Source organism: Parasteatoda tepidariorum, chromosome 1 (genome assembly GCF_043381705.1).
Source record: "Parasteatoda tepidariorum isolate YZ-2023 chromosome 1, CAS_Ptep_4.0, whole genome shotgun sequence".
NCBI classification, from domain to species: Eukaryota; Metazoa; Arthropoda; class Arachnida; order Araneae; family Theridiidae; genus Parasteatoda; species Parasteatoda tepidariorum.
The window spans coordinates 51218695-51246502 of record NC_092204.1 but is presented as its reverse complement, the minus strand read 5'-3'; the positions used below and the strand labels follow the sequence as shown (position 1 = coordinate 51246502).

The 27808-nt window shown below is 29.5% G+C and overlaps 1 protein-coding gene across 1 annotated transcript in view; it reads right to left on the bottom strand.

Annotated features, from left to right (window-relative positions):
- Positions 1 to 9819: 9819 nt before the first annotated feature.
- Positions 9820 to 27808, bottom strand: part of LOC107450360 (peptidoglycan recognition protein 3) — a 33350-nt gene continuing 15361 nt past the window's right edge. Inside the window, exons 3-6 of the mRNA XM_071185462.1 lie at positions 22355 to 22567; positions 20168 to 20373; positions 16746 to 17250; positions 9820 to 10480 (exon numbers count right to left, since the gene is read on the bottom strand). Of these exons, the coding sequence (XP_071041563.1) occupies positions 9927 to 10480; positions 16746 to 17250; positions 20168 to 20373; positions 22355 to 22567 (1478 nt within the window). The 3' untranslated portion in view covers positions 9820 to 9926. The remainder of the gene's footprint in view (positions 10481 to 16745; positions 17251 to 20167; positions 20374 to 22354; positions 22568 to 27808) is intronic.

The following is a 27808-nucleotide window of genomic DNA, read 5'->3' as shown; positions in this document are numbered from 1 at the left end:
GAATAATTATTGTATGTATTTATATTCAGACCTGACAGTTTTCGCTAAATATGTATTTCAAGTATTGGTTTCGTGATTATAGTAAACAATTTGAAGAAGAGTGCATAATTTTTAAACAAAACAAGGGAAAAATTGTTCTAACTACAATATACTTTTGACATCTGGATCGCATAGGTATTGTAAAACTTCTCCACATGTCATAATATTCGAAAATATGTATTTTAATTATATTTAGCAGATAAAGTGTAATTTTAGGTACACTAAAGATTTGCAGTTTAAAACGAAGACTTTTTCAACCAGTTACCTACTTCACACATATTAATTAAATGAATAGATTTTTTACTGATGACAAAGTAAAAGTTGTTTTTGGAAAAGCTTTTTCTTCTGAATGCTTTTCTGGTAATTAATAATTTCATAAATTAGAATTTTAGTTTAGATTGAAAACTGAAGTTCAGCAACCTTAAATATAATTTTAATACTTTTCTTAGATAGTAAATTATTTATTTACTAGTCGGACACATAGCGAAGAGCCACTTCCACATTTGTTTATAACAAAACTACTAACGAAACTACCACTAAAAATGAAATAGTTTTTTTATTATTTTTTAAATTGCACTAAATTATTTTAATCACTTATCTGTGGTCAAGTGGTCTCCCTGTTCTGAGCGATAAAGATAGCTGGTTTCGAATCCAACCTTAACTCTGGATGCATATTTGTGACGTTCTTCTATAATTTATGTTCTCTTTCTTTGGCTTGACACGGTTTTAAAAGCCATTTGTGTAATGAGCAAGAAATCGTGTATATCTATGTGTAATAATAAATAAGTTAACCACTTTAAATTCTAAAAAAAACAAAGTGGATCACCTCATTTTAGATGAGCAAAAAATGACCACAATTCTTATGGCTCTTCTGGATTAAAATTTTGGTCTTTTTTGCAAAGGGTTAAGAAATACATTTTAATTACAATCAACTGTGGTCTGATAGTTATATGGTAAATAAAATTTAGAAACGCAGTTTTAAATAGTATAGCGTACTAGTTTATACAATAATAATTGTTATGCAATTTAGTTTATATTGTTTTGTGCAAAAACCCTTAAGGTACGCATTCGATGAAACAATAAGGCAATTGTTTCAAGAGCTGGTAGCAATCTCTTGCGAATCCATGTTTCGGAATTTATTTGTAAAAAAATATATAAAATTCATTTTTTATTCGTTGAACAAATCCTTCTTTACTAAAAACTATAATAAAATAAAATAACTTTTTATTGTAACTCAATGGGAGGAACCGACATATTTTTAACTATAGTAAACCCATTTTTTTGAAATTTATGAATACAAACCATAAATAAGTCTTTTAAGTTTACTTAGTTTTGAGTAATATAGAATTTATTGACGAATAATGAACTTTTTACAGAAAGTAGCGAACTGAATGATATCGAAATATACACCGAAATACAAGTTGTCGAAGGATATAATACATAAGACAAATGCGACATATACGACAAATACATAAGAATGCTGAAATACAAGTTTCAGGATTAAAGCTTTCTTACTTTCGTTGAAAAGAGATTTCCGGAAGTCCATTTGAAATTTCACGAACCAATATTTAAGTATGAAATTCATAGTTAATTTAATTTACTTAATAATTAAGCAATTCTAATAATGCATTATCATGTTTTTTTAAATTCAAGTTCAAATGCTGCTATTAGAATTAAAGTTAAAAAAAAATAGTTAAGTGGCAGACATCTTGATATAAATTTGTAAACCACATCACATTTCTAAACTTTCTCATGGGCTGGCCAGGACTTTGGACTCGGGTTCGTGAGAACGAGAGTTTTAAACCATCCTGCGTATTAAATAATGATTGGTGCTCGTTAAATCTGTGGCACTCGCAAACTCCTCCAAGTTCCCATTACAAATCAATACCTCTGGGGGTACTGCGCGGGAGATTTATAGTTCTCTGGTTCAGGTGAAATTACGATTTGCAAATGGATGAATGGAGTATGATTGAGTCCTCTGTGTGAAACGGGTTGTGACGCATGCGTGTGGCAAAATCATATTCGTGGCCATTGGTGCCATTGGAAAACAAGAAGTGCACCATCTGCCTTAATAAAAATTATGATTTCAAGAAGACTTTCTGATATTGGCAACTGACATTTGCAGCAATAACAAACAAACAAACCCTCTTATATATATTAGGAGTATGCTTTTACAAATTGAGCACGAGAGTTGCAATTAACATAAATCTTAAACTTACCATGGAAAAACTTTGCCGCTTTTGATTTCCCTTGATAAAAAGACACAGGTCTTTGCTGTCTTCTGAAATGTTGAGCTGTGTATCGAATGGGCCGCAAGTGACGCTTGGAAACTGTCATTTGTGAGTAGGGATTAATATGTGCATGAGCAAAATGGTGAGCTAAAATATGTTACATAAAACTCTTAAGAACAATTTTGGCTTCAAGATAAAACTTCAACTAATTTAACACGTTCACGCCGGGGTGACCCACCGGTGGGTCATGCTAGATTGTTTCATCGGGCGGGAGACAGGAGTAAAAACTGGTAACAAATAAATTTCATTTTTTAGTTTTTTTTCCGGGAATAATAAAAATCCATAACTACCAATTGTTTTCAACAGATGCAATTTTTATATTGAATTGCTTCTTCACCATGAAAGATATCCTTACAGTGAATTGTTATTGTTGAGAATAGATTAACTCCTCCCGAATATTATCTAATACTGAAATAGTTCTTTTACCAGTATTTTCTCTTTTCCGTCCCGTTTTCAGGCGCAACACAAGACGTGAACGTGTTAAAGTGAGCACCAAATTAAAAATACTTCCTTGAAAAATAACGTATCTTTTATCATTGTTCATGATCATTACCTTCGATAAAGTTTTAAAAATATAATAAATCCACGGATTATTATAGGATATAATTATCGCAAATTTTGATATAACAATTACAACTAAATAATAAACCAAATGCGATATTCAACAAAACATTTTTAGTTTATTTATTTTCTGATAATTAAATCAACTGTGCATCTCAGCTCATGCGGAAATATTTTTTAAAATAAATGAAAATAAATTATTTTCAATAAATGCTTTCAAAAATTATTTAAGCGATGTTAATTTTTAAATAACAAATTTTTTTGTAGATAGCAGACGAAACATAAATAAATGATTCCTAATTTTTGCCAATATATTTAAAAAAATTATTTCAGATTGAAATTATAGTAAAAACAAAGATTTAAAAATAATTATAATAATTAAGTTACAATAAATATTTGTGGAAATTCCTCTATAATTTTTCAAGTTGAAAAAAAAATTATTAAAATATGATAAGACTGATTTAACACAACAACAAAAAAAATTTAATCATATGATGCAAAAAGCTCATGAAGAATATAAAAAATCAAATCTGTTTTAATCTTCAGATATTAACTCATTCAACAAGTTCAGAAAAAAATACTGGTTCGGTACTAATCAAAAATGAGTTAGCTGATTGTTACTGACTCGAGCAAAAGCTAAGTTCGAAATAACAGTTTTTTCTGAGTTCGTACTTTTCATTGTTACAAGTGGACTCTAATTATAGACTAATAATACGAATGGTTACTCGGTTATAAGATTCAATTTTAAAATGGTGCTATCATCTATGTGGTAAGTTCATAACATCACAAAGTTGAAAAAGAATAAAATTAGTAAATTTTGTTTTAGAAATAATGCATATTAAATGATGCAAAACACACTAACTATTTTCTCGATATATTAATTTAAAATACCATGATTTTTTAAGTACAAAGTGCGAAATATCAGAAACAATGATACGACCTATCTCTGATACCTTTCTTGTAAAGATAACACTGGGACGCAAATTTTTTTTTGCAGTTATAGAAGTACTTGATCTTACCTAATTCTGCTTCGGGGATTTCAAGTTTAAAATTAGATTGGTTCGGAAAGCTCCTGATTTCTTCAAAATCGTATTGTCAGTTTTGTTTAGTTTTTGTCTGAATATGCAAGTCTGAAAGTAGAGGTATATATTCACATACATTTGCCTATTCCTTGGAAAATAACACTGAACACAAAAACATCTATCCTAAACCTGTCGCATACATAAATTGAAATGTATTATTGCTTTCTTACTACCAGTTCTTATGTCGCAGAGAAATGGGGACACTTAATATCCACTTGAATGAATTTTGGAATACATCATTAAATTGAATAAAAACTGTTGCTAGTAGGAAAAACCCGATTGCAGATTTGAAATCAGTGAAGCGTGTTATCTATGGTCCACTCAAAAAGCTCGTGCATCAGTAAAAAAATTGTTCCTCAGTGTAAATTTGAAGGAAAAAAAAATACGTAAACATCAAATGGAAATTATAACATAGTAAAAACTCTCTTTTCATTTAATATGTTATGCATAAAAAAATTTGTATGAATAGATATAAACAATTATTGATCGATTGAACTTTGCAATATTAGAAGAGAAGAACTAATCTCGAAAAAACTGATAATTAACTGCTAAAACTCTTACCATGAAGCATAAAAACTAATATGAAAGGAAAATATTGCACCATTTTATTGAAGTTGTCAAAAAATCTTTACTAGTTCAAGCTCCATTTCACCATTTCAAAGTTTCATTTCATTGTTGTAACATAATGTTACATCGTGTAAGTCTTATTCTTGAATCTTTTTTCCTTCATTTATGTTACTTATTGTTTATTGTACTAAAATATAAAAGCATTATTGCATTTAATTGATGATTGTTATATTCTGAACTAGCTGAATACTCGTTTCCACATGGGAGGAAAAAGTAAACAATCAACGAATCAGTGCTGACAAACGCTGCGAAATTATGCACAAAACTGAAACACATAAACCGACACAATCACTGAAGCTAAAATAATTAAATTTTCTTCCTCTTCCCGTTGTCTTTACGTTATTAGATTAAGCAACACGTTTACGCATTTTTAGTACTTCATCCCTTCAAAATAAAGATTAACAGCATTTAGTACCATTTGTTTGGACAATCGAGCAATTATCTCCTGAACTTATCCCTTTCGAGGGACCGTTAAAATCTTTTTTCTCAATATCTATATTAAAATTGTACAGTATTGGGGCAGTTTTTAAAGGTACCAATTACCTACGTTAGTATATTTGGTACCTATTAAAACTGCACCAATTACCATAATACCAGTAGTGCCTGTTACCAAAATTTATTATGGATCATTGGCGTCACTAATGGAATGGCGATTGTTTTACACTTCTCCTAAATAACTTCGTACCATTTCTGAATTAATTTTGTTTTTTTAGCTCACAGCTTTTTTTCAATAAATAACTATGAAACCGTGATGGCTCAGGGGATCGAACTTTCGCCTTCCATTGAGGAGAACCGGGTTCGAATCACAGCGATGGCTGCTCGATACGAATTCCGCATCCGGCTCGTACCGACCACAGTGGTGACGTGAAATATCCTCAGTGGTAGACGTATCATGGGTTAGAGTCCCCTTGTCGTCAGACTAACGGTGGGAGGTTCTCGTGTTCTTCCTTTCCATGTAATTCAAATGCGTGTTAGTTCCATCAAAAAGTCCTCCACTACGGCAAATTTCTCCCAATGCTTGATCCAGGAGTTTCCTTGTCTTCTGGATTGGGTACAAAATTACAAGAATACGGAGTTGAACATTAGTAGTCGTAAACCCAAAATTGGGTCGGCTGTTCAATGACGGATACAAAATAAAATAAAATTAAATAATTAACTACTACTGAAACTAAAAAGGTATCATTGGCGTCTATAATAGTTTGGCGATTTTTTACTGTTCACTTAATAGAATAAGTACCATTTAGCCATTAATTTTGCACTTTAGTACATAGCATTCTTTTTAATTTTAATTAGGAACTATTATCAAAATTAATTAAAGTTCATTAGCTTCAATTATGGTACGGCAATTTTTTAGCCTTATTCCTTAAAACAATAAGTAACTTTCTCCATTAATTTTTCTTTTCAGTACATAACTTTTATTTTCAATTAGTACTTACAATTAAAATTATATAAGCATCATTATCGCTTATAATAGTTTGACGTCTTATTACACTTCTATTAAAAGAATCAGTAACATTTCTCCATTAATTTAGCTTTTTATGTAACTCATTTTATGTTTCAATTACAGTTGGCTTCATATTTATTTTTAGTTTCATATAAACACATTTTAAAAGCATAGCTATGAACAAATGAAACAGGTGGTTTCAGATAAGTTTAGAAATGCTGAGTTACTTACGCATCTCATCTATGAAACTACGCTCAAGTTGATCAAAGTTTATCTGACATAACGAATAAAAAATAACTAAATATCAGAAAACGTGCAATGAACTCTTAATTTTGCAAATGAGAGCTATAAGCTAGCAAACATCTCTGATAATTTAAAATATTTGAAAAAAATGTCGTCTTCTATTTAAATTTTTTATCGATTGCGAGTTTTAAGCTAATGAGACAATTCCATTTTCCATTTTTTGTGATTCGGGGTTAAAATTGTTCTTTTCACCTACAGTCCAAATTTCAGTGCAAACGGTTCTGGAGTTATAAGACACTCATCACACTAGATGCACAAACTCTTCATTTTATAGTTATAGATTAGATTAATTTATTATTTCAACAACAACTACATAAGTTAAAAAGTGAATAATATATTGTATTATAGTTATAATATCTAATCTTGTACATTATTTTCAATTTTGTGTGATTTTACGATGATAGAAAGGAAATTAAAACTAATAGTTGCCGTGGTCCAAAAACTCTGATTCAAACACTAATTCAACTTTTTCTGTCAAGTACAAAAAATATCCACCTTCCTTCAACCTTCCAAACTCATAAACATTTTAATGAATAAAAGTTTTATATTAGTGGTGTGGGATTCGAATTACTACCATATCTATTGACTGGCGAATAATAATAATAATGATTATTATTAATTATAATTATGATAATAGTAATTTAGTTTCTATTCATATTTTCTACTAATAATGTGTATAATAGGAATAAGAATATTTTCTTCTTAAAGTACTACATATATTCTTTTAATAATTGAATTATCATTTTTAACCAATTTGGTATTATTTTGCGAAGCACTTACAATTTTATGGGGTGGTAAAAGGGGGAACTAATGTGGACAATTTTTACAAAATTACTAAAAGAGATAAAATTACAATCATGCAAAAAATCATTTTAGAAACAAGTGGTTCCATGAGAATTGTATTTATAAGATTCATTTAGAAGAAAAAATGTTGTTTTATTGTTAAAGTCGAATTTAATTTATATTTTATTAATTAGTTTGGCGAAACAATATTAAATGTCAGGTTAGAGGCAGATGAATTAATTAAATTTCCAACGTACACATTATACATCTGTTACAGCATTTTGAATTTAAAAAAGAACTTAAAATAAGTGCTAAGGCATTATTTTTCTTACATTTTCATTGTACCTGAACTAAGTACTTAAAAAGTGGAAAAATTGTAAATTCAAAATAAACTAGATGGTTATCAAAATTAATCAATTTTTTTGATAATTATCTAATGAATGATGTGTCAAAAATTATCCAATGTTATTATCACAAAAAGCTTCATCATGGTATTGTTTAAAATGAGTTTGATAGTGGCTACAAATACGTGACAAACTTTGATCATTTAATATACTTGTGATCATTAATATATATTATTTTGAAAAAATTTTTGCATAAGAATTTTGACTTACTAGACCGTTAAACATTAAAGTGGCATCTTATACTGTACAGTTAGAATTTTCATTCTAAATTACTGCAAAATAGCCGGCATCAGTTTGTCCACCTAATTAATCATATAGTTTAAGGTAAAGAACACTTTTAATCTTTACGGTTTTTAAACCATTTACAACTAGTATGGTTAAAAAACTGTATATACAAAATTTCATGATTTTTTAACCATTTACAACTAGCCTGGTTTCAAAGCCGGAAAAAAGAAATTTAACTGGACATTGGAGCTGGGCTTTTCGTAAAGCAGTTGGGCATTGGAGTTACATTATGGTTCTTGTGTTTAAAGTAATTGTGTTTTATCAAGTGAAGCGTGAAGTGGAATGTGGTTTAATTAGTTTATCTGGTTGTTTCACGTATCGTAAGAAATAGGAAATACTAGATTTTTTAGTCTTAAGTAGCTTTGTAGTCTAAGGTACAGGACACTGGAATCTCTTCATATGTTGAAGGGAATGGAGGAAATATTGTGGTGTCAATGCTGGGATTCGAACCCCCGTTCTACCGGTCACGAGATTAACAGATTAGCCCTCAGCAGTACCCAGCTACAAGGAATTAAGTGTCTTCATTATGAGAGCGTAGTTGTGGGCGATAAAATTCTGGTTGTTTAACCGCATTATGTGAAAGCAGTTAATAAAGTTTTTTTTTCACTGTTAACAGTTTGAATATGATCTTATTTAGAGTTATTTGACTGTTTTGTTTGAGCATGTTAAAGTAACACTTAAATAAATTGCTATTTAACAATTTTTTCAGGAAAATTATAATAAAGTAAAAAAAGAAATTTATGCTAGAGTTAACTCTACACTATCTAGTGGTGTCATTAGTTCATTTCAGTTCATTATCAGTTAATTAAAAAATGCAAACTAAAAGTAATTATCAAAATTATCAAAAGTATTATCATATGTAATAAGTTATTAGATAATATCGCTAATTTTAAAAAAAATAATAGATAGAAATAGACTGAAGGGAAACATGAATTTATTTTTCCACCTTAATTTTTTTAAAAATGTGTTACTTGTCAATCAAGTGTGCTGTATTGCAACTGCATGTGAAAGTATAACATAATTTAGTCAATCTATCAAAATTAAAAGTTAAATTTTGATTGATAAAGAGCAGAAATGTGTTGTTCTACCCTGTCAGACACACGTCCACGCTAGCTTCTTCTCTACAGTATTGATTTCACCTAGACTTTTTCAATGAGTGAGGATATTTTTTAGTACAAAAATGCATATTCTTGTATAATCCTATTATTTTCCCTTTTTGAATGAAAGATGTTATATGTCTATTATCTGTAGTAGGTAAAAAAAGAAATCCTCCAAAATAATTTTTAATATAATGATTAAATTTTCACCTAATATTGTATCCTACGAAGAGTGCACTTAATACATTTTAATTAACTAGTGTTGACCTTTAGTATGAAATAAGGTACAAAAGTTTCCTTTCCTTTAAATCTGCATTACTTTTGCAAAGAATTTAAAATTTTCATAAATTTTTTTTTCTGTAAGCAGAAAACAAGCAAAAATTTCCTGTTTTCTTTCTTTCTTTTTTAATTTTGCCCATAGTTGGAATGTCAGTGGTTTTTGTACTAGAAAATTATATTTCCTTTTTCTTTTATTTATTGTCCGTAATCCTCCATTTGTTAAGAATTTTAATTCCTAACACTCATTTGAACTTTTCAGTTTTCGCTGCATTGGCGATTTAAAATGCTGCCAAACTAGAGACCCTCTATTAAAATCATCATTATTTATGAATATATGGTAACACTTTTTCTTTAGACATTGTTTAGACAGTGACATTTTAAAGAATGAAAAAACTACGCGACACGAAATGAAAGGACTCTTCATCATCAGGTAGTTAAAAGTTCTTCTGGTACTAATTCCCAAAATAAACTTACATGCACAAACCGGAAAGTTGCTTTATTATATATATTGGTGTTTTAGGAAGTGTTCTTTCATTTCATACCAATTTGGTAATATTACTATTAAAATTTGCACACAGTAAAAAATTACAACAATAAATTTCTTTTGAAAGGTTTATTTAAAATAAGAGAGTGTTCAGTAATATTTAATTAACAGGTTTTAAAAATTCTTCACTACACTTATATCCAACGTTGTGGTACTTGTTATGAGAGAGTATCTTCTGAAGAGAGGATTAGTTAAGGGCGAGAGATAATTTTCTCTTTAATTGATGCGGTGGTTGAGGAGAAAAATTAGGCCACATTTTAATGACATCGTAAAGTTTGTTACCCGGACATTCGATAGTGCCTGGACTAACTACCCTGTGACCATACAGCTTATAATCCCTCGCAAGATAACCCTCACTTACAGCATATTCGACGAGTGATTTTCCTGCTTCGATCATTGGTATCGAGGGCTTTTCCTCCATGAAGTTTCCCATAAAAGCAATGCCAAGAGAGATATGATTGTAGCCAAAGGTGTGTTTTCCAATTTTGTCCCAACCACGTCCAACATAGACGCGAGCATCTCCACCAATAACGAAATTATATCCTATATCATCATGCCCTTTGGTATCCATGTCAATAATTTGCAAACGTTTCATCTTTCTGATGGAACTCTTCTCGTCATCGTATTCATGTTCACCTCCAGTGCGATGGATAAATAGAAGAGAAACTGGAGTACTAAGACTTGCTACGTCGTTGGGATCTTGAGCTCCCCATTTTTCACGAGAGACAAATTCCATGTTTGCTTGTTAAATAAATATGAAGCTCAAACTTATAGGAACTGAAGCTCAAACAAACTGAAGCTCAAACTTATATGTTTTTATTAAGTGTCTGTGAATAATTAAGTTCAAATTCAATGTTTACATAGAATAGCAAGTTTTTTTACTCAAAAGAAGAAAAAATACTTTTTTAGATTTCACCTAGCAATCAGTGATTCTTATTTTTGCCAACCTTTCAGTTTTTAAGTTTGTGAAGAANTTCACGAGAGACAAATTCCATGCTTGCTTGTTAAATAATTATGAAGCTCAAACTTATAGGAAAAGTAATAAAGTTATGTGTTTTTATTAAGTGTCTGTGAATAATTAAGTTCAAATTCAATGTTTACATAGAATAGTAAGCTTTTTTACTGAAAAAAAACTTTATTAGATTTCACCTAGCAATCAGTGATTCTTATTTTTGCCAACCTTTCAGTTTTTAAGTTTGTGAAGAAACTGTAAAATAAAGTGATCAAGTTTACTTAATGGACTAAAAGATTTAAACTACGAAGAAGAAAAGGGAGAAAAAGAATACCTATTTATATATTATATATTGTAAGTGAATTTTATTGAAAATTTGTGGCGTAACTACCACTATAAATACTAAATACCAATTCACTAGTATATAAGCCTTTTTAACTTGATTCTATTTTGAGGTACCTTTTGATAGATGAAGGTTGACACAGTCGATAGTTAAATCCCCTCATTGGTGACCTGCGGACGTGATGTGAACTTGTCATTGATGGATGGTTCACATTAAAAATCAGTTGATTTGCTTAAAATATATATACTGTTCAAAGAAAAAAAATTCCGGTGAAGTAAATTAAGTCTGCCGGTCAATGAACAAAAATTAAGGGGAAAAATAATGAGCGAAATGCTATAAACAAAAAAAATAAGAAAAAATACTATGAGCAAAATTGATATAAATAAATAAATAAGCAGCATGAATCAACTAGTGGTAATCGTTCATCGAATTCTATCACAAATAAAATTCTGGAAGGGGAGCAATGTGGCGTAACTACCACTATAAATACTAAATTTCTAATTCACTAGTATATAAGACATGTTAACTTGATTCTATAAAGAAGTACCTTTTGATAGATGAAGGTTGACATAGTTGATTTATAAAACCCCACAATATCCCTGGTACCTAACAATAAAAACAAAAAATATCGCTGGGTTGACTGGCACGACTAAACACATAGATACAGTTAGATAAAAGTTAGTTTATTTTATTTTATTTCATAACCGTCGATGAACAGCCGACCCAGTTTTTGGATTTACGACAACTAACGTTCAACTCCGTATTCTTGTAATTTTAAACCCAATCCAGAAAACAAGGGAACTCCTAGATCAAGTATTGGGGTGAAAATTTGCCTTGGTGGAGGACTTTGTGGAGGAACTAACCTGCATTTGCGCTACATGGAGGAGAAAACCACGTAACCCTCCCACCTTTAGCCTGACGGCAATCGGACTCTATACCATGATTCGTCTACCACTGATATTATTTTAAGTCAGCACTGTCGTCGGTCCGAGCCGGGTGCGGAATTCGTATCCACCAGCCATCGTTGGGATTTGAATCCGGTTCACCTTATTGGAAGGCGAACGCTTTATAGGCTATTTTATTCTGAACTTTGAACATTAAATTTGAATTTCTTTCTATTGACATTCCTGAAGCTTCTCAAAAACGTCTTTTCGACAGCTTATAATTAGCCTTAGAACTCTATTATATGGTGCGAGCCTTGAAACTAAAATGCTTTCACTTATTTATCTACTTTACGAGAAAAAAACGAGTTAATTACTTAACGAAGATTTATTGATACACACAATAAAATTTTTTGTAATATATGAACCTGTGTATTTCACCAAGTCTTGTGAGTACCATGTACTAGGATGATAGCAATCTTCCAGTTTTAATTACAGTGATTTCCCTTTTAGCGATTTAAATTGTTCTATAAAAAAGGTATTGTAATAACTAAGGCCCGGATTTTGATGACATTTGCATTCTTTTGCATTTTTTGCATTTTTGGAAATTTTTTGTCCTTTAGAGCATTTTTTTAGATTTATAGGGCATTTTTCATTAAATTTGTTGGCTTATTTTGCATTTTAAAACATTTTTTAAATTTTTTGTTAGTTTTTTCCAATTCTTATTATTTTTTTATCATTACACTGGCTTCCAAACAGTGAGGAAAATCTCTAGGATATTAACAGGTGAAGCAACATCTTTTCAAATTAAAGAAGAATTGTCAGTAAGTGAGACCGTCTTTTTCAAGTACGCACCAATAACATCAGTAAACGTTGAAAGAAGCTTCTCCAGGTATAAAAATTTACTTTCAGACAAGAGACGCTCGTTTACATTTCGAAATATCAAAAAAAAAAATTAATAATCCAATGTAATTTTGATATTTAGTAATATTATGAGATGGAAGTTGTTACATTCATTAAAGTTTCTATACAAAATGAAAATGTTTTGGAGTCAATCTATTTTCCTTTTTTTTGCTATTTTAGGATATAAAACATATTTTTCAAACCTTAATGAACGTAGAATAAGTATTGCATTGCTTTACATTTTTTGAAATGGCTCATAATAATTTTAAAGAGTAAAACATTGTTTCAGTTCAATATTTTTACTTTATTTAAGTCATGTCATAAGGCATTTGTAGCGCAATTTTCGCATTTTAAAGGGCATTTCTTGCACTTTTTAAGGGCATTTTTTGCACTTTTTAAGGGCATTAATGGGGATTTTTTAGGTCATCAAAATCCGGGCTCTAGTAATAACTATTTACATTACATTATCAATCGTCATTTTTTTTTCACCTCAGTCAGTAGTGCATTACTTAAAATAGAAGACTTAGTTAGTAAATTGATTTTCTTGAATTTGGTTTTAAATATGATGCATGATTTTCGTTTAAATGCTGATTGTTGTAAGTTCTCTTTAGTGCAAAATTTGATCCATTTGAATGTTGAATATGCTTTGTCGGTGATTTGCAGATCATCAGGCACTTATCACACAGCCTGACCCTTTTTATCGGAATTTCCTTCAAAGAGTACATTACGCTCTCGGAGAAATCGAATCAACGGGAATTCAAATATTTACCATTAAATACCACGAGTAAAATTTTTTTATTTGCCATTTTAGCAATTATTCTCATTTTATAAATGGCACTACTCCTCGTTTGCGTTTTCAACAAAATGTATAAAGGAAATATTTTGCTTTGAAAATTCGTGAAGAAAAGCATTTTATTTTCTTCCACTCACTCAAATTCTTTATATGATATTCACTACGGTCAGCAGTATTTTCGTCTTTCTCGGCACAAGGAAGCGACATCGGACTAATGAAAAAGCGTCAGCCTAATCATCTGACAGCGATATAATTGTTCCGTCATGCCGTTATCCGATTTGATCGGCGTCATGCCGTATGATGAAAAAGCGCTTTTAAAAGAACTATTGACTTTTAATATTTTTAAAAAAAAAAACTTATTTTAAAAAATGTGCTAAGAGATTTAGGCAAGCTAACGGCATCCCATTATGAATATATTTAAATCCATTAGATTATTCTGTTTTTCTTAGCTTCGCAAAAAAGTGCAAATTTGTAAAATTATTTTTCGAAATGAGCCGTGTTGGGAAGATTTTACTTCTAACTCAGAAAAAGATATCGTGAGTTTCATACTATATTCCCTAACCATAAATTATTAAAATGCTAAATATATATATTTTTTTATTTTGACCAAAAATAATACAAAATAATGAAAAAAGCATGAAAAATATGTTTAATAAACATTCTGTGCTAAAGCGTTAAGGGAAATATATAAAGTAAAAAATTCCGTCTGAGAAATCTATTTTAAGCAAGGTTCCCACGATCTGGAAAAAATAAATGAGTTGTAGCTAAGATTTTTCAAGATTACTGAAAAATGCTTAAATTTTGCTTTCATAGAAAGCTAAATTTTAGAGAATTACGGAAAGAGAATTACGAAATTGTTCCCGAGTAATTTTTTGGCACCCATTTATATTTACATTAAATTAAAAATTTATTAGTAGCTTAAAACATCTAGATTTATATCACTTTCGCTATCACTTTAAAATAATTTTCAGACCGTGGGAACCCTGTTTAAAAGAAATTGGTATGAAAACATTTTTGATATAAATAAAAAATAATTAGCTCCCTCACAGATTTTATAGCAACGAGAAACTATATCTGAACATGTAAGTGCTAGGTTGTTTGTCTTTTGTAACAGAGCAATACATCTTTTCATAGAATACAAAATATTTATATATATGTTTTTATTCCAATTTGCATTACAGTCACTGAAAAGTATCACCTCAATGTCTCTATTTACAATATGGATGGTGGCAAAAGAACCGTAATTGACCTCAGACTCCCATATACATATTAATCATGATGATGCTGAAAGGTAAAGTAAAGTAAAGTAAACATAACTCAGAAAAGAGGGAAAACTGGAGAAAAATCAGTTCATATTTACTTTGTTTTCGCGGGAATTGGAATATTTCTGACTATCATTTTGACAGTCATAACACATATATAGTTTGTCTATAGAAATAACTCCCTTCGCAAAGAACAAACAGAGACAAAATTGGAGTTATTTAACTTTTTCATAAAATTAAGAAGAAAATTGCGAAAAAAATTGGAGAGATTTTAGTATCTATCTGACAAATTCTTTGTTTATGGTCATCGAAATACAAATGGAATAAATCAAGTTAAACGAATAAAAATTCGAATCTTAGATACGTGAAAAAGGAATTACTCGATCATGAATTTCTCAAATTTTGAGGCACGGATCTCAAGGAGCTTAAACACCAATTTCCATGGGATTGAAATTTCTCTTTTAAATCTTTGACAAGAAAAAATGGGTGAATGAATAATTCTGCGAACGAAAGAGCAATATTAAAATTTTATTTTTCAATTTAATGTTTTTTTTTTCCGTTTAAAGCTTGCATGAAACTGCCGGTATAAATCCATTGCAAATTGAGATGTTTAACTTTAAATGACATCTAAATCAGAAGTTCATCTTCAAATATCACTTTAATTGCCACTCAATCAATAGAAAGTTATAAATATGAATTTTTTGTTTACATCCTTAGATCAAGTGAATAGAACTCTTTCCTCATTTTAAAAGCCTATTGTGTTGAAAAGTAAGAAAAACCACAGAAAGAATAATTCCATAGGCTTATAACCAGTTGGTGGGATGAGGGAAAGCAGCGATGCAGTTAACAGATACTCATTCAACTGAAAAATAGGACCTAACAACCTTTGCAGTATCAGAAGCTACAAACATCAATAATATGAATAATTTTATCTGATTACTGTTATAGTTTAATTTTTTTTACCCTTTTTTGAGAACATAGACAACACGTGATTGTTTTTTCATTTTGTGTCATAGCTGTTAAGATAACTGTTAACTGACATTACAAATCAAAATATAATTATTTGCCTCAATCTTGTTCGACATGAAGACATACTGTTACAATAACTAGATAAGAAATTTTCTTCCTCACACAGAAACAAGCAAAATTTGAACCTGATAAACGGTTGTACCTTTCAAACGAACTAAGATTGAAGCAAATGTTTTCATTATAGCTGTTTTTCGAAGGCTCTGTCTTCGCAAGAAATGGTGCTTTTTTGCGAATGTACTATTTTTATAACTGTAGTTTGCAGTAAGTTTGCAGAGGTTACTCATGACTTTTAGATCAAGTTCAGCTTATCGTAAGCCATTGCCGTCTATGTTTATTCTAAAAGTGACGCAAAGCGGCAATATGGAGAAATGACACAGTTTTAAGAAAGTAAAAAGCGTTTGTGGTCTAATTTTTTAATATTTAAAAACTTTCTCTGATACTGCATAATCTCGGCTCATGAAAATTAGCAAAGAATTAGAATAAGGTATTTTTAAAAAAGTTTAATAACCTTTGAAATATTTAAGTTATTTGACCGTTCTAAAGCCAAGACAATTCTTTACGTCAGGATGGCATGTATAGTTCAAAATTATCATTAGGCATTCAAACTGTGGCTTTTTTTATTTTCTTTTGTCGAAAGAGCATCGAAAAACCATTATAAAAACGAAACAGTTAAGCTCCGCCCACCATACGTTGTTTATTCATACGTTGGTAATTTGTATTTATTACGACAAAAATTGAAACAAAGTCACCATAAACTGAAATCAGCGCAAATAATTACGATTACTTTAACAGTCATTAATACTTTTTAGTTGCTTTTACTGGTTTAGTCATTTTATTTAATTTATTTCCATTCCCATTCCCAAGGTGGCAACCATGGATTTTTTTGCCAAGAGGACTGATATTTCTGTTGAGGGAGATATTTCTGTTGTTGTTGTGGAAACACCACATAAACGATTTTGGTAATAGGTTTAGGTGCAGTTTCCTTTGGCTTTTCAGTGGCAGCTATTGATGTTGTTGGAGCTTCTGTTGGAGCTAGAGTAGTAGGAGCTTCTGTAGTAGGTGCTGCAGTAGTAGGAGCTGCTGTAGTAGGTGCTGCAGTAGTAGGTGCTGCAGTAGTAGGTGCTGCAGTAGTAGGTGCTGCTGTAGTTGGAGCTTCGGTAGCAGGCGCTGCTGTTGTGGCAGCTTCAGTTGTTGGTGCCTCTGTAACATCACATGTGTATGACGGAATTGGAACTTTTTTAGGAAACCGCGGCCATGTTTTAATGATTTTATAAAGAGCATCTCCGGGACAGGTTGTACAATAAGCATCTCTATGAGCGATTACCTTGAAATCACTTCTCAAATACCCCTATAAAAAAATTCTATATTTTAAATTATCTTTTAAATATTTTTACAGATATCATTTATATATTTGTTTAATAATTTAATGAAGCACAAGAGGCAATTTTTATGAAACTTTGATTTGTTCTCCAAATAACTAAAGCACTTGTCATCGATTCATTGGCGAGCAAAAATCTCCGGCGAGAAGATTTTTATAACTTTTTTCCGCTTTCGGCTATTTCATTGAGTGAAAAACAAATAATTTTCATTTTATTTAGTGTTATAAACCAATTTAAATCATATCACATCAGTACTTATTTATTATTACATCGATAAAACCTAACATGAAAATTGAAATGAACAACAATATTTCATCGTTCAAAAATCTCCTACCAGATTATAGCTTTAATTTAATTAAAATAGTTTTTACAAAACAATTTTCTAGCTTAACGTATCTAAATGTCACTATACTGGATATTTCAACAAGTGCTTTCAGTGACCTACATTACACTTCATAGTTTGTAAAGGAAAGTGCATATGGCAGGTGCTTATTCGTGCCGTCGAATGAACTTATTCGAATTCGTGAGGAGCCCAAATTTCGAGCTTGCTTACGTAACCCAGTTTCCTTAGATGGACGTTGAGACTTTTTTGACTGATTTTCAATGTCTCTACAATCTCTCGTGTCATGTAATGTGAGTTTGACTGGATCAATGCCGTTATTGTGTCATCATAAATCCGAGAAGGCCCTCCTAAACGAGGAGCATCTTTCTAATAAAAATCACCAGCTTGAAATTTTTTGAGCCAGTTTTGGCATTGATATTCATGTAGAGCATTGTCATCGTAAACTTGACGTAATTTTTCACAAGCTTGATACACGATTTTCCTTCGACTAAAGTAAAATAGTAAAATATGGCAGCACTTTGAGTTTCCATGTTCAACTATCTAATCTTTAAAACTCATCAAAACAGTTAAATTTTTTCTTTATATACGATGAAGCTTAAATGGTCAGCTATCAATGATGTAAAAATTATTGTTGCAAATGCTTCAAGAATATCAGAAACTGCACTACTTCAATATGTTGCACGAAAAAAAACGAAAAAAAACGCAATGATTTTTGACTTAACTTGATAGTTTGCAGTAGACTTTATAAAAATAAGCTTCTCTGTCAGCTCCACCAAAACAAATAAATAAATAAAAATAAATAAATAAATAAATAAAAATAAATAAATAAAAGTAAATAAATAAATAAATAAAAATAAATAAATAAAAGTAAATAAATAAAAATATATAAATAAATAATAAGCCCTATCCATAATGTGGAGTTCTGTGGTAGACATTAGAGCCCCTGAATTAGACATATAGACCCTAGTATAGTAGCCTTAGTGGACATAAGACGCCCAACTTAGGTTTACCCTTTTGTTTTACGAATACTAAAAAATTTAAAATGCAGAATCCAGTATTATTTTTCTTTCCACATTATAACTAATCATTGAATACTTTACTAATATTGAACTACTAAAATTACTTGACTACTTGAACTTCTTAAAACTACTTAACTTAAAGCTACGTGAACTTTCTTAAAACTACTTGAGTTACTAAATATTGAAATGGAAAAATTCTAAATTTCACAGAAGACAACAAAGTTTTGGTTTACTCCTTGTTCAACATAATTCCCGCCCCCCCTTTATCTTTCCTTTCCTTTATTTTTCCGTTACGGGAAGTGATAAAAATTGCAAAAAAATTGTTTTCTTATTTATACAATTTATTTCATTATTATGTCCTTGAGGATAAGTGAGATGATTTTCCCCATTTTTTTTTAAACTTGTATATATTGTAAAAAATTTCTTTTGCATATCTTATATTGTTACATCGCTTTCAGTTTCTCGATATCACTGCTTCATCGCCACTGGTAGTCAACCACAGATGAAGAGGAAGGTGCCAAAAAGCAGATACTTCATCAAATACATTACATTGAAACATCATCAGTATTTGATACTCTAAAATGTAAACTAGTAATAATTCTCGTCTTGTAAATGGTAAAATTAGACCCAACTTCTTTTACTTTTTAAACCCCATGCGACCCTTGTTTCAGATGCATCTACAAAGCAACAAAAATTTCAGATCAAATTACGGTAAAAAGTACTGGCACTCAAGGAGCCGGTACTTTTTGCAGTAAAATTTATTTTCTCCACGACATGTTACAGAACAAAAAATCTGATACACCGTCTTTTTGCAGTAATAATTACGGTAAAATCACTGAATCACTCTCAGTAAATAAGTATTTCCGTACAAGTTGCGGGGAAGTATTTTGCGGTAAAAATGGATTTTGTAAAATGCACCCAAAGTGCCGATACTTTAAACCATGATCCTGAATTTCTTACTATATATCGGACGTTAATAAAGCATTTATAATGAACATAGTCTTTTTTTATTACATAAATCGCATTTTGAAATTTCAATCGAGTGAGATTTCAGAAATTTGAATATTTAGTAAAATGATATACTTTTAAATGTATTCGGAATCTTCTGAGGATTCAACATTCACTTACATGTTTTTTTTTTAAAAATAAATAATAACTAGATTATGCAAATATCTATAAATAAAAAACAATTGAATGATTTGTTGTGTTGCTATCGGCTTTGATTTTAAATAAGTTTTATTTTCAGAAAAGAGAATTGTGAACTTTGTAACAACGTTGCTCCAATACAAATCTGTTTTAAACCATGTTTATAGTGGCTAAATCATATGAAAACTTTGAAAAGAAAAATTAACGAAAAAAATAAATTTGGAATTTTGGTTTTTAAGTTTAAACCTTTTTAGACATACCGATTTATTTTCAATCCGATAAACCCATACTCTGCACTTTTTAAAAATTACTAATTTTATTGCTACTTTCTTTAAAATTAATTATGCTATAAGAAATTGGCGTATTGATTTAACTTACTTTTTCCACGCCACACCATGCAATTTTCGGTATAAGGTCTAGCATAGATGGATCTGGTGCTTCTTTATCAAAATCTCCAATCAGAGCAATACCAATAGATTTTTTATTGTGATATTTTGTATGAGCTCCAACTTTGTACCACGGTCGACCTTCGTAGACATGACCATCTCCTCCGATCACAAAATGGTAACCTATGTCTAGCCATTCTAAAAGGAAAAATTTATGTGATTATATCATTTATTATATTATTATATGATGGATTAATTATATAATTGCATGATTATATGATTGCTCTAAATTTCACTAGGTTGTGTGTCTGAGTGGCTTACTCAATTTTATAATGCATATTATCTAATTACTCATAAAAAAAATTCCTATAAATCTTTAACAATATTTTTTATTTGAATCGTTGATATCTTACTCAATTTTATAATATTATCTAAATATTCATAAAAAAATTCTTATAAATCTTTGAAAATATTTTTTATTTGAATCGTTGATATCTTACTCAATTTTATAATATTATCTAAATATTCATAAAAAAAATTCCTATAAATCTTCAAAAATATTTTTTATTTGAATCGTTGATATCTTGCTCAATTTTATAATATTATCTAATTATTCATAAAAAAAATTCCTATAAATCTTTGATAATATTTTTTATTTGAATCGTTGATATCTTACTCAATTTTATAATATTATCTAAATATTCATAAAAAAATTCTTATAAATCTTTGACAATATTTTTTATTCGAATCGTTGATATATACATCTTTTTCGCGACTATCCTTAAAAAGCTAATCCCTTTTTTTATTTTGATTTAGAAAAATCTACAAAAATTAAATTTTTTGAGTTACGCTGTCTCCACGGTGTCAATTTTTTATTCGAACGTGCAAATTAGAAACGACAAATGAATATCTTGTTGAGAATTAAGAACGTTAGCAAAATCTGATAAATTAGGTCTATCTGAAAATAATTAGATTTAAAGTCATTAACAAAGTTTTTCATAATTGTCTAACAATCTTAATTCAATTCTATTACTCTCACTTAGTTTTAACCAGTTTTCAGTCCTATCCGACAAACCGTTAGCTTTAATTATTTTTATTCTCTTTGCTCTAATTGGCATTTTGATTATCAGATTTTGTGATGTTTCAGTTTCTATCAAGTTACATTTAGTTCATATCAAACATAGTTAAGTAGCAATGTGCCACAATGAAAGATCCCTTATTGCATTATCCGGTGGTGGTACACTTAGAGTTGATAAGAGATAATTGATAGAGTTGATAGAGTCTCCAAAATGATAAGAGATATAAAAAAAAAGTGATTTGCAAAGTTGCATAAAATCGTTGATTTATAATGAATAAACATTTTCTAAAGATTAATTCTAAGAAAATAATACTTAAAAACGCATTTATTTGTTTATGAAACAATTGTGAATTGACGAAATGGTCTTAAGCGGAAAAACCACTTAATTATTGCATCATACCTGTATAATACCTGCAACACAATTGTAAAATATTAATTGTTAGTAATAAAGGTACTCCATGAAAACTATTGTCTGTCTAACCAAAGAACTCCTCCCATCACAAAGTCTGATGCTGTCTACTGCTATGGTAACCAGAAAAGTACAATCTAAGAAAAAGAGCTTTTGTTACTTCTCTTCCCAATCTAAGTTAAACCCTGAACAAAATTTTTATTCTATCCCTACTTGAAATAGTTTTATCTCGTAATCATATTCACCAACTGCGTTCTATACAACTGATGAGTTAAGTTCTTTAGCTTAATCAAGCTGCAGTTCTTTTATCAACTTCATCACGTAAAAAAAAAAAAAAAAATTGAGCGTTTTTCGTTTTTGCATTAATTTTTACAAGGTATATATATTTACTAAATCGATGATATTCTACAGCTTTGTATCTCACATATTGTACCGTTTTCGAGATAGAAACGAACGCTAATACCGTAATTTTCTGTCAAGTGGCGCTGTAAACTGTCTAATCTTATTGTGCATGGCCACTTGCTATGCCTATACACCTTTTTTTATTTAGAAGTGTTAGACAACCGAAAGTTACAAGAAATCGAAAGTTCAGAATTTGAATTGAAATTTTAGTGAGCACCCTATAAATTGAGGACGTTGATTACTCATCCTCCTCTATATTATAATTAAAAGTATAATAAAATTTTTCTTACTGTTATCCTTCTGGTGCTGTAGTTGTATTGTTCTCATAGATTTTGAGCATTCTGTGAAAGAAGTGCAGGAGGGAGTGACTGTGTGGTGAATAATAATATATTCCACTGGGCCTGGTAGGCACTGGAGTACTCCTGTTGGTTCCTTGGCTCCCCAGTCAGATCGATGGACAAGAAACTTATTCAAGCTTTCACACACCCACCATGGCTCTTTGCCTTTAATAAGATAATACGAGATAAGACTAATGGTTTTGTCGAAACTGATAAATAAGCACAGAATTAAATATTTCTATTTATAAACTATAATTAAAGAAAAAGTTGTGCCTGGGTGTTCATTCCTATTTTTTTTAATGTATTTCTATGATATGTCATTATTGCTCGCTCTTTTAAGCATTTACTCTGACTTCATTTTTCTTTCTTTTTTCGTAATTAATACTCATGTTTTCAAAATAAAATATTTATATCATTTAAAAAAATCACTTTAAAGAAAGTATAAATGTACAGGTACGACTGCTATATTCGATATATACTGTAATTTTAATAGCCGCTTCTTCACTTTTTAATTTTCAGCTTGAAAATAATGAAAAACTAACAGTTCACATTTGAAAAAAAATTATGCTTTTGTTTCGGTGATAATAAGTGTATATTCGTGAAATAATAGAGGGATAAATGCTTAGAATTTCTCCATGCTAAATTTTGCTTTTTTTTCAGAGGGGAATGGATATTAAATGTGCGAAAACAAAGAAAGAAATACAATTTTTCATTAAAAAAAAAATGCTATAATCAGCATTATAACGAGTTTCATCTTCAAACTAACACCAACTCGAGGAAAATTAATTATTTTATCCTAAGATTTTTTATTTAGTACTTCCTAAAACATACGTTATTCTTATAGAGATTACAAATTTTTTGAAGAAATAATTATGGTATTATTGCTATCTAAGCAAATAATGGCAATAAAAAATTTCCTCTTTTTAAAAAGATTCACCTGCTTTAAATGCTTGAACTGATTATTGTTTTCTGAGCAGTTACAGAATCAATAAGTTATTATTTTCTAAGTCACGAAATATTATAGACCATGTAAATATATTTTTTTCATTAAGCTTCATTTATTTGTAAAAAGATTAACAATCAGACAAACTTTTTTAATCAATTTTTAAATGAATCTACAATGATAAAAGATCTATTTCTGCAAAAGTTTGAACCTTTTTTCTGTGCAATGATATATGCCTGTATTTACAGAAAATCTGAGAATGAAATTTTCCCGAAGCACTAAATTCTAGACGTGCAGCACTAAAGCACTAAATTCCAGACGACTCTTCTGAATTCTAGACACTGCGAAGAACCAAATTCTAGACTGCAATCTAGTGTGAGTATCGACAAAAATATTGACAAACTATGCTGATCTAGTTTAATTTTATGCTATAACAATAATCGATAGTATAATAAATAAAATATGATTTCTAAAAACTTAACTTAAACCAAAAATTTTTATATTTATATCAGCCTTTTTAATTTTTAAGCACAAATTATTTGAAATTTTTTATCCAATATTTGACGTTATAAATTGTTAATTTTATGTTTTAAAATTTCATATAATATTGATGTGAACAAAAATAATTAGGGTATTTTCTATAATTATTATAATAAATAACTCTACTTCTGTTAGAATTATAAATATTCATAGAAGTTTTTTTTAAAGTAAAGTCTTTAAATTATCATTGAAAATTTGTTCACAAGTCAAAAACGACAATACAAATGCGTATTGTACCTTCCAGTAGTTATATTATATGCCGCTTTATATGGAATTTCACATAGAGCGGTATTCTTCTCTCCTAAATGTTTCAGTTAATTTTTGCTCCGGAGAACAATGTAAAAATATTACTATAGAAATCATTATTTTATTTTATTGTTATTTCGGCATCATTTAAATAACTTTGATGTCCCCCAAAAGCCAAATAAACATCTACATTCAGAAATAATGATTTGGTGACAAATGATTTGGACATCGAAAGTTTCAGTGATTTTGACAATTTTGAACAACATTAGTCGCTTTGTAAGCGTTTAAACTGTGAATAATATTTCGTTTGTTGATATTTGGGACAGGAACAATGCAATTGACATGTAACTATAAAATTTCAAGAATGCAGCCCTTTTTGAACAAAAGAATTTCAAAACCTATCAAAATCAAATTTGCACCGATTGTGGAATAGCAAAATGTTTCCTTGATACTATTCAAGATAACGATCTGATAAAATTAAAATAATTTGTTTCGTACAACTTGAAAATCAAAACAAAACGGATGAATTTTTATAAATAGTTAAAATACTTAAAATATGAGAATCTTTTCTGTGACTCTGGTAATCTTTTGCCTAAAGAATAGACAAAAGGAAATTCTCGTTTTTTTCTTCGTTCTTTTTTTATTTTTCATTGACTGAATTTGGATTTTTGGCACAGCGTAATCGTTTCAAGAAAATTAAAAAAATTATTTAAAATGCTATAAGTTTTTTTTTTCTTGTAAAAAAGTTATGTTTTTCTTTCATACTCTATTTATATATATTTTCCAGGAAATTATTGCAGAAATAATTTTCATTGACATAAAATATTAAAAATTAGTTATCCTCGGTCATTTTCCTAACTCAGCGGCTTTCAAAACGTGTTCCGAAGAGCCCTAGGGTTCCGTAGAAGATTCACAGGGGCTTGAGAGTTAGAATTTTTTTGTAACCCTTAATAAATATATTTAATAGATATATTTATAAACACTTATTTACAATTTCTCAAATTCAGCAGAACGAATTAATTTTCTCAACAGGAAAATATTTGCTTAAATTTTTTAAAAAAATAATAAATAAATAAAGATATAGAAATAAGGAAAAATTTCAAATTTATAAAGATTTAAGAATTTTGTATTACAATTCGCTAAAATAAATGATATGGAATACAATATATTGCACAAAACGTTTTATACTTATTTATAATAAAATATTTTGCTTGAGTCAAATGTTTATCTGTTAAAAAACATTTTTGTCACAGAAATTTATAATTATTCAGGTACTATTTANTATATATATATTGAATAAAATATTTATGCTTTTCAAATTTTAATATAGATGATTGAACTAAATTTTTTTCATTTTAATGTGTGTTATTAAATGATGTGCATCCTTTTATTAAAATGTGCAGTGCACTCATTTATATTACATTTTCAACACTATTCAAGATTAAACAAGATAAAGACAAAAAGGAAGAATAAAAGATGAGTTTTCCATAATAGTTAAAATTTTAACTTTGATTTTAATTTAATTCTGTGCAAAAGGAAAAAAAATATATAAGAATTTTTTTTTTGGTTTAATGTCTTAGTAACGTATGTATGGTTCCTAAAACCAAAGGCTTTGAGCCAATGTGCATTGCCATCTTTGCCTTCTTCTCTGCACACAATTAAAGTAAACACATTCCCGCAACAGCCCATTGAGGGCCAAGGGGGTCACAGAGCTTCACAATTCTAAACACCATTGACGCATGATCTTCAAGTAACTCATGATATTATTTAAAGCTGTTATTCATTTTTTGAAATGAAGTAATATCGATAAATAGACATTTCATTAATCAATCAACTATCAATTTAATATTGGAACTGATAGTTAATTGATTAAAAAGAAATTTTTTTTAAATACATTAAAAAGAAACACTGCATTCTTTGAAAGGCCAATCACACTTTTAGTACGCCATTTTAAGCAGTTTCCGCGTGTTAATGAACATCCTTGAAGTAAATTCACCATTCTGTTTCAGCTGCATTTCCGTTTAGTTTGTCACGTCCGAAAAATATAATAAACGGTTTCACTTTTTATTTAAAAAAATTTGTGTTTGTTTACTTCCCACAAGAAATGTGTCAAAACTATACTCACTGAAAATTTTGACTCATTTAAGCTGCCGTGGATAATGCTTCATCACATCCGTGGGAATATTGAAAAAGAATAGAGAAAAGAAGAAGAAAAAAAATCTGTATAATTTCATAAGAAACTTTTCCTGCACGAATTGATCTGGATTGAATAATATAATGCAGTTAAGTAAAGGTCACATAAGTTCAAATCAAAATTTCTCACAAAAGCAAACAACAAATAAATATATATTTGCCTTATGTGATTCAATGTTAATTTAACCAATATATGATAAAAAGAAAAAAAAATTTCATATGTGAGAGTCACACCTTTATTAAATCTAAAATGAAATTTCACGATTTCTTCTAATATCTGCATTGCATTGCTGCTGAGCTATTATAAACTTATGAGCTATTATAATAAACAATAAAACGAGTTTTAAAAAAACTTCAAACTAACACCAAGTCGAGGAAAATTAACTATTTAATCTTAAGATTTTTTATTTGGTACTATACGTTATAAACATACGTTATTCTTCTAAAAATTACAAATTTTCTGAAATAATTATGCTGTTATTGCTATCTAAACAAATAATTGCATTAAAAAATATGTTTTTTTTAAAAAGCTTCATCTGCTTTAAATGCTTGAGCTGATTATTGCTTTTTTAGCAGTTACAGAGTCGATAAGTTACTATTTTCTAAGTTCCAAACTATTATAGACCGGTATATTTTTTTTCCATCAAGCTTCATCTATCTGTAAAAAGATTAACAATCAGACAAACTTTTTTAATCAATTTTTAAATGAATCTGCAATGACTACAAATATATTTCCGTAGAAGTTTTACCCATTACTGTACTGTACCCATATACGCCTGTAGCAGGGCTAGAAAAAACTCAGAAATTTTACCCTTCCCCGAGGACGGCTTGTCCAACAATGTACCCGTCCTCCTTCGAAACTAACACGTCGCTTCTAAGTAAACAAAAATAATATTTTTTCTTATTTATTACAAAAATTTATATAAATTACACTATGAATTAGTAGCTACTAGGATTACATTATACAGTAATAAAAGATATACTAGGTTACTAATAGTAAAACCTAATATTTATTTCATGAAATAATTTATTTCTTTTATGAAATAATTTAAATGACAAAGGTCAAGTTATCTTAAATGTCAAAATATCCGAGGATACTGCGTTTTTTAAATGAATCAAATATGACGTTTGCCAGTTCCACAATCAAGCCTATGATTTACAGAGGTTTCTGCACAGAAATCTGAAAAGGATTTTCCATTTAGGTGGATGTTCATAATTGTATTTAACGCTTACGTAATGTGTTTTTTTTGTAAGTTCATTGCTGAAAAGTCCCTTTCAACTGCTGCAGTATTTCCAGACGGAGAAAGCATCAATCCACCATGCGCAGTATGTTGCTGTACGGAATTTCTAGATTAGAGGGTCATTTTAGAAGTGAGGCTCTAGACTCTTGTAGGATAACAAAAATTGAAAGTGTATCACGAACATTAACGGGAAAATGGCCGTCCGCGCGGACGTCTGATTCGAGAAATTCGTTGTCCGCGGAA